Here is a 15,364-nt window from a genome sequence, read left to right as displayed (position 1 = left end):
TTTGGAGTGTTCTTAATAGCATTCCATAAATATATAGATGAATATGAATTTAAGATATAACAATGGCTATATCTAACATCTGATGGTTATTAACCCATTTAAAAAAATAAAATCTCATTGTTTTAGCAAATAGTGACATTGCAATATCAAACCTTTGGCTTTATTTCGAATCTTAGTCTGTGCGATTTCATTCTGAAACTCTGGCGAAATAAGGAGTTTATCACCCGATGATGCAGCTCTCCGATGATCACGTTTTTGAGTGTATGAGATATTACCATCATTAATAACAAGTGAGGGGAAGGATATAGATGTTTGTGAATAGAAAGGTGGTCGGGAATTTGTGTCTCCATTTAGATCATCGTATGGAGGATCAAATTCTGCAAGAAATTTCAAATTATAAAAACATAAAACAATCAAAATGCAAAAACAGCAAAATTAAAACAATACTCATGCTTAAAGTAACTAAATCTCTTTAATTTAGGTGAAAATAAAGTGTTGAATTGGGTTGATCTGTTGTGTTATTTAGATTTTATGAGCTGACTGTTCGCTAATTTTAGTTTAATTTTTAGAATTACTGTGTTTGAAATTAAAAATGGAACACAAAATCGGCCATATTGCCAGATTGGCTTTATATGGATGCAAAATTTTGAACAAAGACAGTCTGCCATCCCACAAAACAAATCAACTTTTAAATCCAATGAAATCTAAAATTTCATGTTTGACCCAAATCAAAGAAGTATAAGTCATTATCATCAAAACAAAAATACACTTCAAAATACAACAGGGTTGCAATGATACATGATAAGTATTAATTTTATGATCTCATTAACCATTGCTACACTTAACATCAGTTATGAATGCTTGTTCTGAACAGTCAGCTAGGGCTAGATAGACTCACTGGTGAACTAATAAAAACAGTTGTTACAACCTCTGATGTATATATATACAACTGTTATATATCCCACAATAAATTTACTTCAGTCTTGCAAAAATTACATTGGCTGCCAGTTCACACCAGGATGAAGTTCAAAATATTGTCTCTTGGGTATCACAGTCTGGATGGAAGGAAGTGCCCTGAGGTACCCATTTGATATCTTGAAATATTATGCTTCATCTGATGAATTAATCAGCAAAAACCTTGTGTTCCTCAGTGGAAGTTAAAGCCTTTTGTTGGTTATTGTTTCCAAGTTGCTGCATCCAATAAACTACCGTCAAACCTATGCAGAAATCCCAACACTCAATTCAAATCTGACTTTTCTGTGTGAATTATATTAGACACTAATGCTTTATGCGCATTGAGTATATATGTTTTGTGGTCATATAATTATTTATCATTATCACTGAAACTGCCATCAGTTCAAGTCAATCTGAGTGGAATAAGCAGATAAATTGTAAGTTGAAAATTTGAGGTGATTGTATCAAGTCCTAAAAAAGTCTGTTTTCATGTTTCTGTAAGTCGATGTAAGAATCAGACCAAGGGGAAGGCAACTGATCAGAAACACCACTATGGTAAATGTAGCATTGGTTAATGAACTGATAAAGCTTGTAACCATTGCTTCAGAAATATGCATAAATTGTGATTAAAACTGATGGTACAAATAAGGAATATAAAATTCCATTGATACATGCAATCTAATTCCATTTATTGTTTCCCCTAGCCAAATTTGTCTAAAAAAAGGATATCCCAAGATGAAATGTCTTTAGAAGTTGAATTTCAAAAATAAAAATACCACATAATTATTGGCACTGTGGTATTTTAACCCATGCAATTAACATTCTAAAAATATTTCTTTCCGGGATGTCCTTTGTCAGAAAAATTTTGCCAAGAGAACAGTAAATAGAATTGAATTGCATGTATCGAAGAAATTTATGGTGTACAATTAATTTCTGTTAATCACAATTTGAAGTGATAATATGTATCCTTGCACCCTTAAAATACAACATCCATAATTAATCAATACAAAATAATATGGAAATAAGGAGTTTAACAACAAAGCTTATATGTAATACTAGCTGCGAAAAAAAATACATCTTTCATAGTACGTAGAATATTTATTTACTCTAATTCATCCAAATCCAGCAATATTTTAACTCTAATCTCTATCATTGTATTTAAAAGTACCTGGTTCCTATTAAGTCATTTTCCATTAAACTAGAACTAAAACCGAACACTTATGCGTGTGTGACGTGAGTAGAATTTTGTAGTCCTGACAGACTTATTATATATCAGAGCAGAATATTTCCAATTCTAAAACTGTCATTTATAATTGGAAAAAGTTTGGAATTGGTTAAGATAAAAAATATGTTTGATTACAATCACTGAGATGGATGAAATAATATTGATGGATTTGGGTAGGTTTGGGTGAATTCCATAGCTGTATAATGATCTTTTACTATTATTATCTATGGAGATATTACTTTAGAAATTATTGTTGACTGACAGCATTTAGAAATTATCTATTAATACAAACTGATCAGAACTACTAATACAGTGTACGTTAGACAAGATTATCTAATATATGAGTTAATTCAAAGAGACATTTACCCATTTTAAATCAAATTAAGTAGTTCTGAAAAAATAAAATAAAATCCTACCATCTCCAGGAACTTGACCAAAACTGTCATCCCCTAAGAATAACCTTCTGGCCAAGTTTCTACGATACCAGGCTTTAGGCAGTGAAAGAATCTCAGACAAGCGTCTCATATCATACTTAAAACTGGCCGCTCCAATATCACATACAGCTGAAAAAGAAAAAGCATGCACTGATACATGTAGGTTCATCATGTATTCTGTAAAGATCCTTTGGTAGTTTGAATTAAAAATCAACCATGATCCCAGAAATGAAAATTATTTTATGTTAGTCTGAAAAACATCATTAAATTATTCAGCAGTCTGTTTTCAAATAGAACTTTAATTTCTGGCTGGTTACATTTATGATTTATCAAAAAATGTAAGTATGACTTCAAATATGGGAGAATGTGAGCATGCCCTATACACATGAATTCATTTTAGAGAAAAATATAATATTTCACAAAAATAGTACTTACCTGAAAATCGAACCATATTACACTTCTGCTGTGGATCAAGTTTAGTAACAGTAATATTATCTCCTGAACGGAAGTCCATTTTACGACTACGAGAGATATTGACTTTAATAAATTCCACATTTAAACTAAGTGAATCTTTTCTCTGTAATTCTATTAAACCACTACTACTACTACTAGTTTCTTGTATACTGCCTATAAATAGAATATAATAATATGTCTAAATAACACTTTTTCTACATATTTGGTGTAACAAAGGAGAGATTATTATTTCTTTCACCTCAGGTCTAAAACATGCCAGTATTTACAAGAATCTGCAAGGGTTCTCAAAAATTACCACCACACCTCTTTTCCAAAACACATGTTTTATATTCCTTACTTTAAACAGTATTGATTCGTAAAAAAGGATAGGTTGAAAGGCAACGAAACATACGCCCACAGCTTCTAATTTGTCTGAGTGGTCGAAAAGGGTTGTCACATATTAATTCTTTTGTAGATAATTAGGCGGATTTATTTACAAGACGATTTCATACAGATCAGATTATAATTCTTGTCGTTTGCGGGTTCACGAGGTTTTACAAACTGAAACAAGGGCCTTAACTCTGGAGTAATTACAGAAATTGTTGAAATTCAACAGACTTTTTCGTTTTACTAATTCAAGTAATGCATATAAATTTTTACACAGATTGGATTATAACTTTTGTCATTCGAACGTTCACAATGTTCAACAAAGTGAAACAAGGGCCATTACTCAAAAAAAAATTAACGAATATTATTGAAATTAAATAGACTGCTTCATCTCCCTGATGTAAACAACATATATCAATTTCAAAACAATAAGATGATAAATGTAGTCTGTAGAGTGTTGACAAGAAATTATGGACGACGGACGTATGGTCAGGGGAAATGCCAATATACAACCACATTTCCATGTGGGCGTATAAAAATAAATGAAATATTGTTTTTTTAAAATCATTGATATATACTGTATTTGTTGGCGGTTTAGGTGCATGCATATATTCCTTTCATGTACATTGTAACTTTAAATATTATTCATTTGTAAAAAGTACATAAAATCTTTGATACACACTGGTAATTAAATAATGTCTTAAGGAATTTACCCAAAAAATGGCATGGAGTTTAACTGTGATTTGGAAACAAGATTTTTATTTCTACAATAATCAAAATCAAACCTAAGCCTCTCTTGGAATAGCTGGGTGATGCTGTCTGTCCCATGCGTCGTTGTCCACCACCATAAGGATGAAATATATATAGTGAAAAGTTCGACAGAGTTCCTGTAACACTGAGACCTCCAGAGTGGGTACCAAGAGAATTATCAGACAGTGTACTTCCCAAACGACCTCTTGATCCTGTTGCTGTGGCACCACCTGTAGTCTTATCACCACCTCTTTTCGGCACTAAAACAGAAGATTATTACTTACAGATCTGAGATAATGCTTTGGATAAAATACGACCAGTCACATTGATTTCAATAAGTTTTATTTAATGAAAAAATGATTTCATGTCACATTTTGTAATTATATAACATCGTAGCGTAATTACCTTTTGCTCTACTGGGTGGAGTACCTTCACTAAATGGCACTTCAACGTCTGCTTTCTTGGTAGAAAAAACTAACTCAAGTGAGGGTACGTTGAGTACACACTCAACACGAGATATAGGTATACAGTTAAAACGTATCATAGATCGTTCAACTCTAATAAATACAACAACATCAACAGGAAATGAAGCTAATCCTACTGGTGAGGTTAACGAACCATGTGAGGCATCTAACTCCATGTTTAAAACACTTCCCATCACATCAACTAAAAACACAAAAAATAGTAATAACATTAAAGGTACAAAAAGAGAGAGAAATGGGGTTTAATGTCCACTCAACATAAAACTAGATCATTTCGGGACTAACACATGGTTCAATTTAATTTCATTAATTCACTTGCGTGTAGGGGTTTTTAGCAGTGGGAGGAAACCAGAGCAACCAGAGAAAACCCTTAGAGGTTGGACAGGCGACACTACTCCTTGTGAGGTACAACCAGAGAATAGAAACCACGCCAGTTGACTCAATGACAGACCTCGTGATATAGCGCACATGTGCTAACCATTCGGCCATCCAACCCCCTATTAAAAGTACAGTACTCCAGCTGATAAAGATTTCATCCATTTTCACTTAATTTCAATTTACTTTCAGCACACCAAACCAGATTGTTCAAATTATAATATTATCTCAAAAGTCAAAAATATTTAATGTAGAGAATGGTTATCATGTAATTAAGTACATCTGATTATTAAAAGAAACCCCAAAACAATGGTAGTGGAATAAAAATATTACCTTTTTTATGTGCCGTAGGTTGAGATATAGGTAATGGTTCTAAAGCTTGTTCAAGGAAATCTAATAAACATGGACTTATAATCATCTCCTGAAACATAATTCATTATATATATCTTTCAAAGATAGAAGGTTCCCTGGAGATTAATAAAATCATCTTGTGCAATCTGAAAATTTTGGGTTTTTTAAAACTAAATGTTTGATATTTATTATGATTTGGGAAAATAAAATTATAGACAGAAAGTTATTAGTTCTCATAAATAAAATGTCAACAGCAAGATTGGCAGACTGCTGATTGTCATTATAATGCTACACATTTCTATTGGTAAGTGATAGTTAGAGCAAGGTTAACTTAACACAGACTTAGTCATTTTCGTGACTACATTTTGGTAAAGCAGGCAAGTACAAACCCGGCATTGAACACATGGCTTGCATAGATAACAGGCCTTATGATGTAAAGTGCATGTGTTAGATCACTTGGTCACCCAAGCACTAAAATCTCAATAGGAGAATAGTGCAATTATTGAAGTAATTTTGTGGATAGCCTTTGTACACAGATTATTTTTATAGCTATAACAAAGCTACACTGTTCTGAATATATGTAGTGTTGAAAATGAAAAGAAATAAAGACAACTTTTTATTAGCTGAGCTCCTTTAATTCTTGACTCAAACTGTTTTATAGTAAATTTGAATTTATAATATACCTCAGGTAGAGTATTTAAAGAAAGCCAAGCGTATAAATTTGCTCGTTTCATGGTTCCCCGTTTCGATCCTGGTTGAGGATTAGTATTATCTGTTGGTTCTACTATAGTTGGTATATCTTGGGTTGTTGGGGTACTAGCATCATAATAATTCCATTGTGGTGTCTTTAATGGAGTTTCACATGATGGAGTAGGTGTTTCTGTAGAATAACCACGACTGATGTCAAATGAACTGCCACCACCAGCTCCCCATACCAAGTCTGATGTTGTCTTTGAATTATAGTGAACCTGGTTCAAAGATAAAGATCTTATTACTTTCATCAAAATCATAAATCTAAGCTCTGGTCTACATAAAGCTGGCATTACAAATTGTTGGAACGTGATCCCAAATGGGGCTGATGTCGACAGGGTTTCCCAATTGTCATGGATTGCGACTGATTTTGAGTTTCAATTTCTGTTTGTGAATTCAATGAATAAATTTCTTCTTCTGAAATGCTGGCAAAACGTGTCTCCGACAGTCAATCTTTTAAAATTTATAACATTAACATTTGTTCTAATATCTTTAAAACAAAATCATCATATATGTTCATGAAATACAAGTTGATGTTACAGATTTAATATCAGCTTACAAATCATCTTCAATACGAAACCAGTTAACATCAACCAGGCAATGTGACAAAACCACACCAGCAGTCTTCTTGCACAGAGGATAGTAAAAATTTGTCATATATTATATTTGCAAAGAAAGTAAAAGAAATATCATTTGCTCAAAATATGGATGTATAACAAATGGGTGGTTACCTTTACATCCACACTTGGTAGAAAGAAGACAGTGGTCTCCCCTTGCGTTGTTGAGATTTGTTGTTGTGTCTTTTTACCTGAGGATAACGATGGTGAAGAATCATGTCGTTTTATTTTAGTTAGGTTTGCTTCACCTATTCCTCCACTCTTTTCTCTCTTTAATTGCCTGAAACAAGTATGTAAACGGCTGTAGAGTATATTAAGCGCGATTACTAGATACTAAACATTAATATGCAGTACCTGATTCATTACATGGTGACCTCACTCACCTTCTAGGTATTTTGTCTAGAGGCCTATTCATAGTTGACAGATATGAAATCTGAGTGGATTCTTTAGGTCTGTGTCAATTCTGGCCAATCATTTTTAAGATCAAAAGGCGCTAAACCTGATATGAGGTGTTATTTTGATTAGTGACGGCACTATATGATTAAAAACAATTTTTCTAACGGTTAAGTAGAACTAGACCAGTTTATTAAATTTAGTTCATTTTTTGGCTAATTGTAGAACAAAGAACTGGTTATATCTTAACACTGGCTTTTCATCTACTGACGTAAAATTTTCAAGAAAGACAGATTATCATCCCACAAAACAAATCAACATATAAAATCAAATGTAATCAACAGTTTTATTTTTGAGTGAAATTAAAGATGTCTTATCATTTTTATTCTAGGTTTTAATATTTACCAGAAATCATAACTTACTTTTTAACTTCTTCTTCTTTAGCTTCTTTTGGATAAAGAACACATTTCCCACTGTCTATAAATACTTTAATATCCAGTTCAAAATCAATACTAGGTTCACTGGTTGTTTTACCAGGTATAGAATGACTACTCTCTAGTGTTGTACTTCTTGCTCGACTGTAAAAACAACATTTTAATAACAGACTCGCTGGCACTCAAAATATAGAAACACTATTTGAATGGTAAAGGGTATCATTCATCAAATATTTTTTACACAGTTGGTGTGTCAATGGAGATAAACGTCTTGTGGTACTTAGCGTTAAGGAATTCTTGAATGTGTGTTCAGAACTTTCCAATTGACACAATTACAATAAGTGACACAGAATTCAGTTCTTTTTAATCCCGAAAACTAATGCTGTGTGAGAAGAGAGAGAGAGAAATGGGGTTTAACGTCTACTCAACACAAACTAGGTCATTTCGGGACTAACATATGGTTCAATTTTTTTTTCAATAATTCGCTTGCGCGTAGGGGTCTTTTGCAGTGAGAGGAAACCGGAGGTCCCAGAGAAAACCCACGAGGATGGACAGGCGTCCCTACTCCTTGTCACGTACAACCAGGGATTCAAAACCACGCCAGTTGACTCAATGACAGGCCTTAATCAAATACGGAAATGTTATTTATGCAGTGATCACACACAGAAAGGTGTGTGATGACCCAGTGAGCAGGCTCCATGTAACGAATGGGTTCAAAATGGTGGATACGAATCACTTACTTTGTACTTCTATAATTGTTTCTAGTGTTATGTCTGCTTAAACTTTCTTCTGAATCAGTATTGGAAGATGTAAGAGATACATCTGTGTCCGATCCCTTAATATCTTGTAAAGACAGAGTCTGTGTTAACTGTTCCTCATTACTTTCATCAAACATATCTACATCTAAACTCATAGATCGAGCTTCAGCTGAACTATAATCAAACATAGCATACTATCATTGAACATATCTACATATTCTAATAAAAATAGAGAGACAGAAATCCCAAACCATTTGAATAACATAAACTTTGATGTGATCTTAGTCACAATAAACTTGATACAGTGACACCAGTAACACCGATGGAACTTTCAGCTGAGCTATAATCAAATATAACATATACTAAACATTGAACATATCTACATCGAAATACGTTAACAATAAATCATGCATTTAATATCAAATTAATTTACTTTGTGAGCAAATGAAGCATGTAAATAGCAAATCTTTACAAAAAATAAATTCCACAGATTCTATAGATCACAATTATTTTATTTCATCAAAAGATCCCACACAAAATAACATATTTTTTTCTGATTATGATGTTGACTGAATGATACGAATCAATACATACCTTGGTGGAGGATAAGTTGAACCAAACTGTACATGTGATTTATTATAAAAGGGATCATCAGCTGATATGGGTCGTATTCTATTGTGACGATTATCTAATGTCTTAGATAAAACTCTACCACTACCACTATCACTTTGAATGTAATAATAGAAAATTATCTTAAAATCTCTTAAAAATCAATTTAAATCTATAATTCTGATTAGAGAAATGGGGTTTAACGTCCACTCGACACAAACTAGGTCATTTCGGGACTAACATATGGTTTCATTTTTTTATTTCAATAATTCGCTTGCGCGTAGGGGTCTTTAGCAGTGGAAGGAAACCGGAGGACCCGGAGAAAACCCACGAGGTTAGACAGGTGACCATACTCCTTGTCACATACAACCGTGGAATCGAAACCCCGCCAGTTGACTCAATGACAGACCGTATGATACAGTGTGAGCGTGCTAACCATTTGGCCATCCAACCCCTCCCCCCCTTTTATTCTGATTAAAAAGGAAGAAACCATTAAAATAATGAAAAAGACCAATAAAATCAAATACAAGGATCTTGTACAGACCACATCAAATAACTTATAAATGGCTGAGAAATAAACCATTCCGACTATTTTAATGCCAGATTAATTCAAATATATTGAACTTATTCAAAGTGAAATTTTTCAACTAGAATAAGAAGCAAAACGCATTGTAAACTTGTAATATTTTCGGTTAAAACAATCTTGTTACTTAAAACCAAGAAATGTAAGAAAAAGTTAAATTAAGAACTTTGAGAAACATACATAAAACTATCTAGCAAGTCTTATGATGATGTCACTTGTATTTCAAATACATGGGACTACATGCACAACATTGATTTGGGTTAATTTCTAATAGAGCACTCTTTCTCTTTATATCAAACTTTTATCTATACTGACTATTTATCAAATTACATTTACCTATCATGTCGTCTTCCATGATGTCCACCATATGACCTTGACCTGACATGAGCTGGTCGCATACCAATACCAAGTTTATCTTTAATAGCTGAAGCCTATAAAGAATGAAATACACACTTGAATTCTCACTATGTGTATACTAAATAAAGGTCAGGAGATATTAGAAGTAACATTAAAATTGTAATTTTCCACTGTACTAGAAGTCAAATTGTAGCCCAAAAGTTTTTGCCCCAAACCGATTATTGAATCTTTTAATTTTCAAAACAATATATATAATACCCAAAATAGCACTAAAACATCTTTACCCTTTCACTTTGTTTTTTGATCTTGTTAAAAACATCTCGTCTAAAATCTCTAAATACAAGAGCCTGCAATTCTTCTAATTTTTTTCTTTCAGCTTCTATGGTACTCTGACTAGCTCCAAGATCCCTGAAAACAATAGACCAATATAATAATATCTGACAATTTGCATCTTTGCAGAAAAAAGAAAAATGACTCAATAATATCGTGAATTATTTGTGTTCCAAAATGAATGGAATGGGGGTTCTAACCTCTCATCAACACAGGCCATTTTCAGGTTAACATTACTTCTATGTCTTTGTGCATAATGTGATGGGAACAATTTTGCCCATACAGCAGCATTTCAGTCTATTAAACAATTACCCCAAACTGACTATTCTGTCCAAGTTTGTTAGAAGATATACCAGAAGGCTTGTGGGGATATTAAATGTATGCATGTGAAGCCTCACCGTAAATCTTGTACAATTTTAGCTTGTTCATTCATTTCTCTTTCAATCTGTCTAACCCTTTCTTTAGGGTCCATGTCTGTTGTGAAGACTATATCAGGTAATATGTCAGATACTAAACTAGTTCTTCTAGAGGTTAATGTTGTCTATAAATACATAATAAACAATATTTACATGCAGATATTGAATCAGTACTTTCTGATCCATTACATTTACAATGACTAGAAAACACAGATTCTATATGGGACATCACTATATGCAGTGCAGTTCATCAATAGGTAGAGAACTGAACGTTATGTGTGGTATAATGGTTGATAGCATGACATTATAAAGCATTGATACTGTACAGGGGATATCAGCCCAGGTGTTGTATCAATATATTATGAAATGTCTTGCTTGAGACCATTAAACAACTTGAAATACAGACACTGTCCCACATGTGCATTTCAATGATATCGTCACTTGAGTCCAATATTTCATCTAGTATAAATAATGTACATTATTTAGAATAATAAAGGTATCTTACATCAAAGGATGATGTCACATCTGTATTATATAAAATCTAATGATTAGCTTATGATGATGAAAGTTTCTACATTATTTTGCTCAAATATTGTCTTCTTTCAAAATATTAAAATAAGAAATCTGACAAGTAAATTCTAAACAAATCAGTTCTTACTTCAGTATCGGTGGCTTCATTATCAGTCTCATCAACCTGGTCATCATCATCTATTACATTATATTCATCTTCTTCAGTTGTCTCCCCTGCTAGGGCTGTAAGCGTATGACCAAGTGCCGATAATCTTTTACCAATATCTGTGTCAAAATGAACGTCTAACCCTTGCATCTCCCACTGAACATTTAAAATCCATTTGGCGTTACTTTTGGGATCTAAAAACAACAGAAGACATGACATTAAAGTAGTAATAATATCGTAATTAAAATAGAAAAAAAATCATGTGGAGTCTTTGCATTAAAAAATGCCATGAATCCTAGGAACCTCAACATTTCTCAAAGACAATACTTGATAGCTCTAATTATGAAATTACTTTGTAACCAACAGAATGTTTGTTAACAATAGGCAAAGTTATTGAGTAATAAACAATGGGTACTGCAATTCCTACAGCTTAAGACTGTTAGACTTTCTAAATATGACTATTCAGGAATGATTATGATTGAAGTCTGGTTAATTATTCTGGATTGCATAGACTTACTGCTACATTAATAAAACAGAGGCTGAAATATAGTTCAGGAAAAAAAAAACTAACCAGAAGCTTGTTTATTATCTGTTCTAGAACATACTTCATATGTTCCAGCTTTAACAACCATTACATTCATGATAGGTTCTTCTTTAGTATTAGGTTTCCAATCATCCAATGATGTCTCAAAATCATCAGCAAATCTCAAACAGAAACCTGTTACAAGAAAATTTACGACAGTTCAAACAGTAGGATCTTATAGTCATGTCTTTATTTTACTCTTAAGCTGTTTAATTTTATTTTCTAGTATATACATAGTGATAACAAAACTTACTTTTAAATCTGCCTTTACTGACAAGTGAACCGGAGGAACAAGCTGATATCTGGGTGGATTCAACAGTTAGAACCAAGGCAGCTCCTGGCTCAGACTCTGCTAATTTAGATGACTTCTATCAAAGAGAAACAAAAACAATCAAGCTTAAATTATTGTATTTAAGTTTTGAAAGGTTCCATTTAATGTCATATAATATACATTTTGAATTACTGGTGGTATATTAAAAAGTGTAGCATAATGTAGCACTACAATCACTGTCAGCCATGAAACCAAAGCTCACTGCATTTATGGAGCAAACAATGCTTTAATAAAATTTGAAATGAATGATAAAATAAATGTATGAATGGCTAGAATAATTTTATTATATAGCTACCTGGTATAATGTAGATTCTAGAGGAACACATATACCCATATCATCAACTGTTAACTGTAGAAATAATGTACTAAGAGTAGGACCAGCTGCTGGTGCAAACTGGGGTAACCTATCAAAAACTTGACGGGTTGCTGTTTGTACCTGTTCATGGAAAAATAAAATCCAATCAAATGACAGGAAAATCATAATTTCTATATCTTCATCAAGGTTAATTGTGTATTCCTTGCAACCTCAATTTTCAACTGGAATATTTCAAGTGAAAACAAACGTAAAATACTAGGATGAAAGTGATTAATAATCTAACCATTATATAAGATATTTGGAATGTACTCTGAAAACATAAGGACAAATGTTGTTGAGTCAACTGTTATTTTGTTTGTGGTTTGTATTGATATGGTCCATGCAATGGCAGTTTTATTAGATTTAAAATTGAAAAAGCTTCCCAACAAGAACCTGTCATTACATTGTTTCCATCAACAAATAAAAGTTCATCAGAGTTTGGATATTTATATAATCAGGATGTGAAACTTTAATGTAATATGTAATTGTACCATTATATCTTTAAAATATGTCAGACATATTTACAGATAAAATCTATTGTATTAAATATCAGAAACTGATGATAATCATTAACAAATAAAATGTCAACTCACCTCATTATTTAGAGCCATTCTCTGTTCTGTCCAATATTCATAAGCATTTTTATAGTTCAACCATACCAACACAGCTAATAATCAAATAAAAAAAAACCCACAAAGTTTAAATATCAGAATTTATAAAGATAATCTAAATCCTTTAATTGAAAAAAAGTGGCCAAATTATCTCTGTGGGTTGAGGGATAATGTCTGACAGTGAAGTCAAGGTTTAAATAGGTCTCTTGCAGCTTTTGATTTATATTCAATAGAAAGTCACAGGTAATTATAACATGCTGACTTTTTGTCATCTATCTGGTTCACTCCATATGTCAAGTGGACCAAATTCTCAGAACGTTGTCAGGTGATCACCTGAGAAAATCATGAAAAAAATATATGCTATAGTAAATACAAACTTATGTAAAACTGCAAAGTTATATGATTCTAGCATTAATATCGACGGAGATGTGGCCTTTTAAATTGGAGTACCCTTTCACAAGTTTTGAAGCTACTATTCTATGACTCGATTTTGGTGTACTGATTATCTTAGTCAATATTAATGCTAGAGTCACATTACTTTGGAGTTCTACAGAAGTTTGTATCTACTATAACATATATTTTTTCATAATATTCTGAGGGGGTCACCTGATATGCACTGGTCCACTTGACATGGAATGACCCATCTGTTATAATGCAATTTTTCAAAGGGAAATGAAGAAATTATGATCACAGCATGTATTCTAAATCAGAACATTGGTTTGTATCATTATGGAATAAAAACTATTTCTATTATAGCAAGAACATTCTTTGTGTAAATAGCAACAGTGATGTGTAGTATTATTACCTTTGTCAAAAGCTAGAGGTTGAGCTAAAACAATAGGTCTTGATACTGTTATTAATAAAGCTTCTTGTTCAGTGGCGACACCTGGTATCATTTCATCCTAATCAATAAAATTTATTATTATTGAAGCATAATCATAAAACAACTTAATCTTTACATACATATCAGTAGAGTCATTCACATTTCTACATTAATCTGATCAAAATACCTCAATCAGACGTAATAATGTGGTAAATTTATAGAAAATGCAGAACATTATTTCCTGCACTGTCATATGATGTAATTCGGCAATACTATATACCGGAAAACAACCGGAAAACACCATTTTATACTGAATACCGGAAAACACCGGAAAAACACTAAATACCGGAAAACACACTAAATACCGGAAAATACCCTAAATAGGTAACCCGGAGACTGGCACCCTAAATAGGTAACCGGGAGCCTGGTCCTCTGTGTGCCTGGGTTAGGGTTAGGGTTAGTTTTCGGTTTATAGTATAGCCCTTCTCCGGGTAACCTATTTAGGGTGTTTTCCGGTATTTAGTGTTTTTCCGGTGTTTTCCGGTATTCAGTATAACATGGTGTTTTCCGATAGTATTCCGGTAGTTTTCCGGTGTTTTTCTGTGTTTTTCGGTATATAGTATAGACCATGTAATTCGTGTGGACCAATTGAATAGTTTATCAGATTATCCTGTCATTTAGATATCTTATTATGGCCTAACACAGAATTATCAAATGAAATGAATAGACATCTTTTCTTAAAAGTTCACAAATTTATAAAATGTTCTGAAAGGTTTATATGAAAATTGAACATTCAAATGTGTATACAATATTTTGGTGGATAACAATCTCTTCTTTCTTTTTACACCCAGTCTCATACTATAATATTCCCTATTTTCCATTCCCTTACTTTCTTCATAAATTATTCACTCACAAGTATAATGGGGAGCCAAACTATATTATTTCATTTCTATTGTTTAGATCACAAAACATTTTATACATAACACAGTTCAACCATACTCCATTTAAATTATACATTACGAATCATATTGAACATAATGTATGTAAGTGATGTTGTTGATTTTTTTCTCACTCTTTATTAAAAGTTACTATAAGATTCAATACTGCATATTATTGGTTCGCTATCTTGTTAAAATCTATAATGTTTAAAACAATATGTTTGGGAAGGGCTATTCTAAGTTTTTGAAACTTGTGCCTGATCCTTTCTATATGTGTTAATAAAATATGTTTAAATTAAAAGGGTTATATCTCCACTCAACGTAAATGCCATTTGGGGTGTTTTTATCACAATAATCCACATGTGTACATTAAGTAGTGTGAGAACCCG

At 32.5% G+C, this 15,364-nt stretch overlaps 1 protein-coding gene across 1 annotated transcript in view; it reads right to left on the bottom strand.

Annotated features, from left to right (window-relative positions):
* LOC126829394 (bridge-like lipid transfer protein family member 1) overlaps positions 1 to 15,364 on the bottom strand; it is a 61,785-nt gene that overhangs the window by 14,604 nt on the left and 31,817 nt on the right. Inside the window, exons 35-53 of the mRNA XM_050559215.2 lie at positions 14,020 to 14,116; positions 13,197 to 13,270; positions 12,544 to 12,684; positions 12,171 to 12,285; positions 11,906 to 12,052; positions 11,317 to 11,528; positions 10,641 to 10,783; positions 10,197 to 10,320; positions 9,892 to 9,986; positions 8,958 to 9,089; positions 8,346 to 8,537; positions 7,594 to 7,749; positions 6,893 to 7,058; positions 6,095 to 6,379; positions 5,394 to 5,481; positions 4,609 to 4,869; positions 4,239 to 4,463; positions 3,049 to 3,240; positions 2,596 to 2,742 (exon numbers count right to left, since the gene is read on the bottom strand). Of these exons, the coding sequence (XP_050415172.1) occupies positions 2,596 to 2,742; positions 3,049 to 3,240; positions 4,239 to 4,463; positions 4,609 to 4,869; positions 5,394 to 5,481; positions 6,095 to 6,379; positions 6,893 to 7,058; positions 7,594 to 7,749; positions 8,346 to 8,537; positions 8,958 to 9,089; positions 9,892 to 9,986; positions 10,197 to 10,320; positions 10,641 to 10,783; positions 11,317 to 11,528; positions 11,906 to 12,052; positions 12,171 to 12,285; positions 12,544 to 12,684; positions 13,197 to 13,270; positions 14,020 to 14,116 (2,992 nt within the window). The remainder of the gene's footprint in view (positions 1 to 2,595; positions 2,743 to 3,048; positions 3,241 to 4,238; positions 4,464 to 4,608; positions 4,870 to 5,393; positions 5,482 to 6,094; positions 6,380 to 6,892; positions 7,059 to 7,593; positions 7,750 to 8,345; positions 8,538 to 8,957; positions 9,090 to 9,891; positions 9,987 to 10,196; positions 10,321 to 10,640; positions 10,784 to 11,316; positions 11,529 to 11,905; positions 12,053 to 12,170; positions 12,286 to 12,543; positions 12,685 to 13,196; positions 13,271 to 14,019; positions 14,117 to 15,364) is intronic.

The sequence above is a fragment of the Patella vulgata genome, chromosome 8 (genome assembly GCF_932274485.2).
Source record: "Patella vulgata chromosome 8, xgPatVulg1.2, whole genome shotgun sequence".
In the NCBI taxonomy this organism is placed as follows: domain Eukaryota; kingdom Metazoa; phylum Mollusca; class Gastropoda; family Patellidae; genus Patella; species Patella vulgata.
Note: the sequence above shows the minus strand (reverse complement) of the source record. Positions and strands in the feature narration are given on the sequence as shown.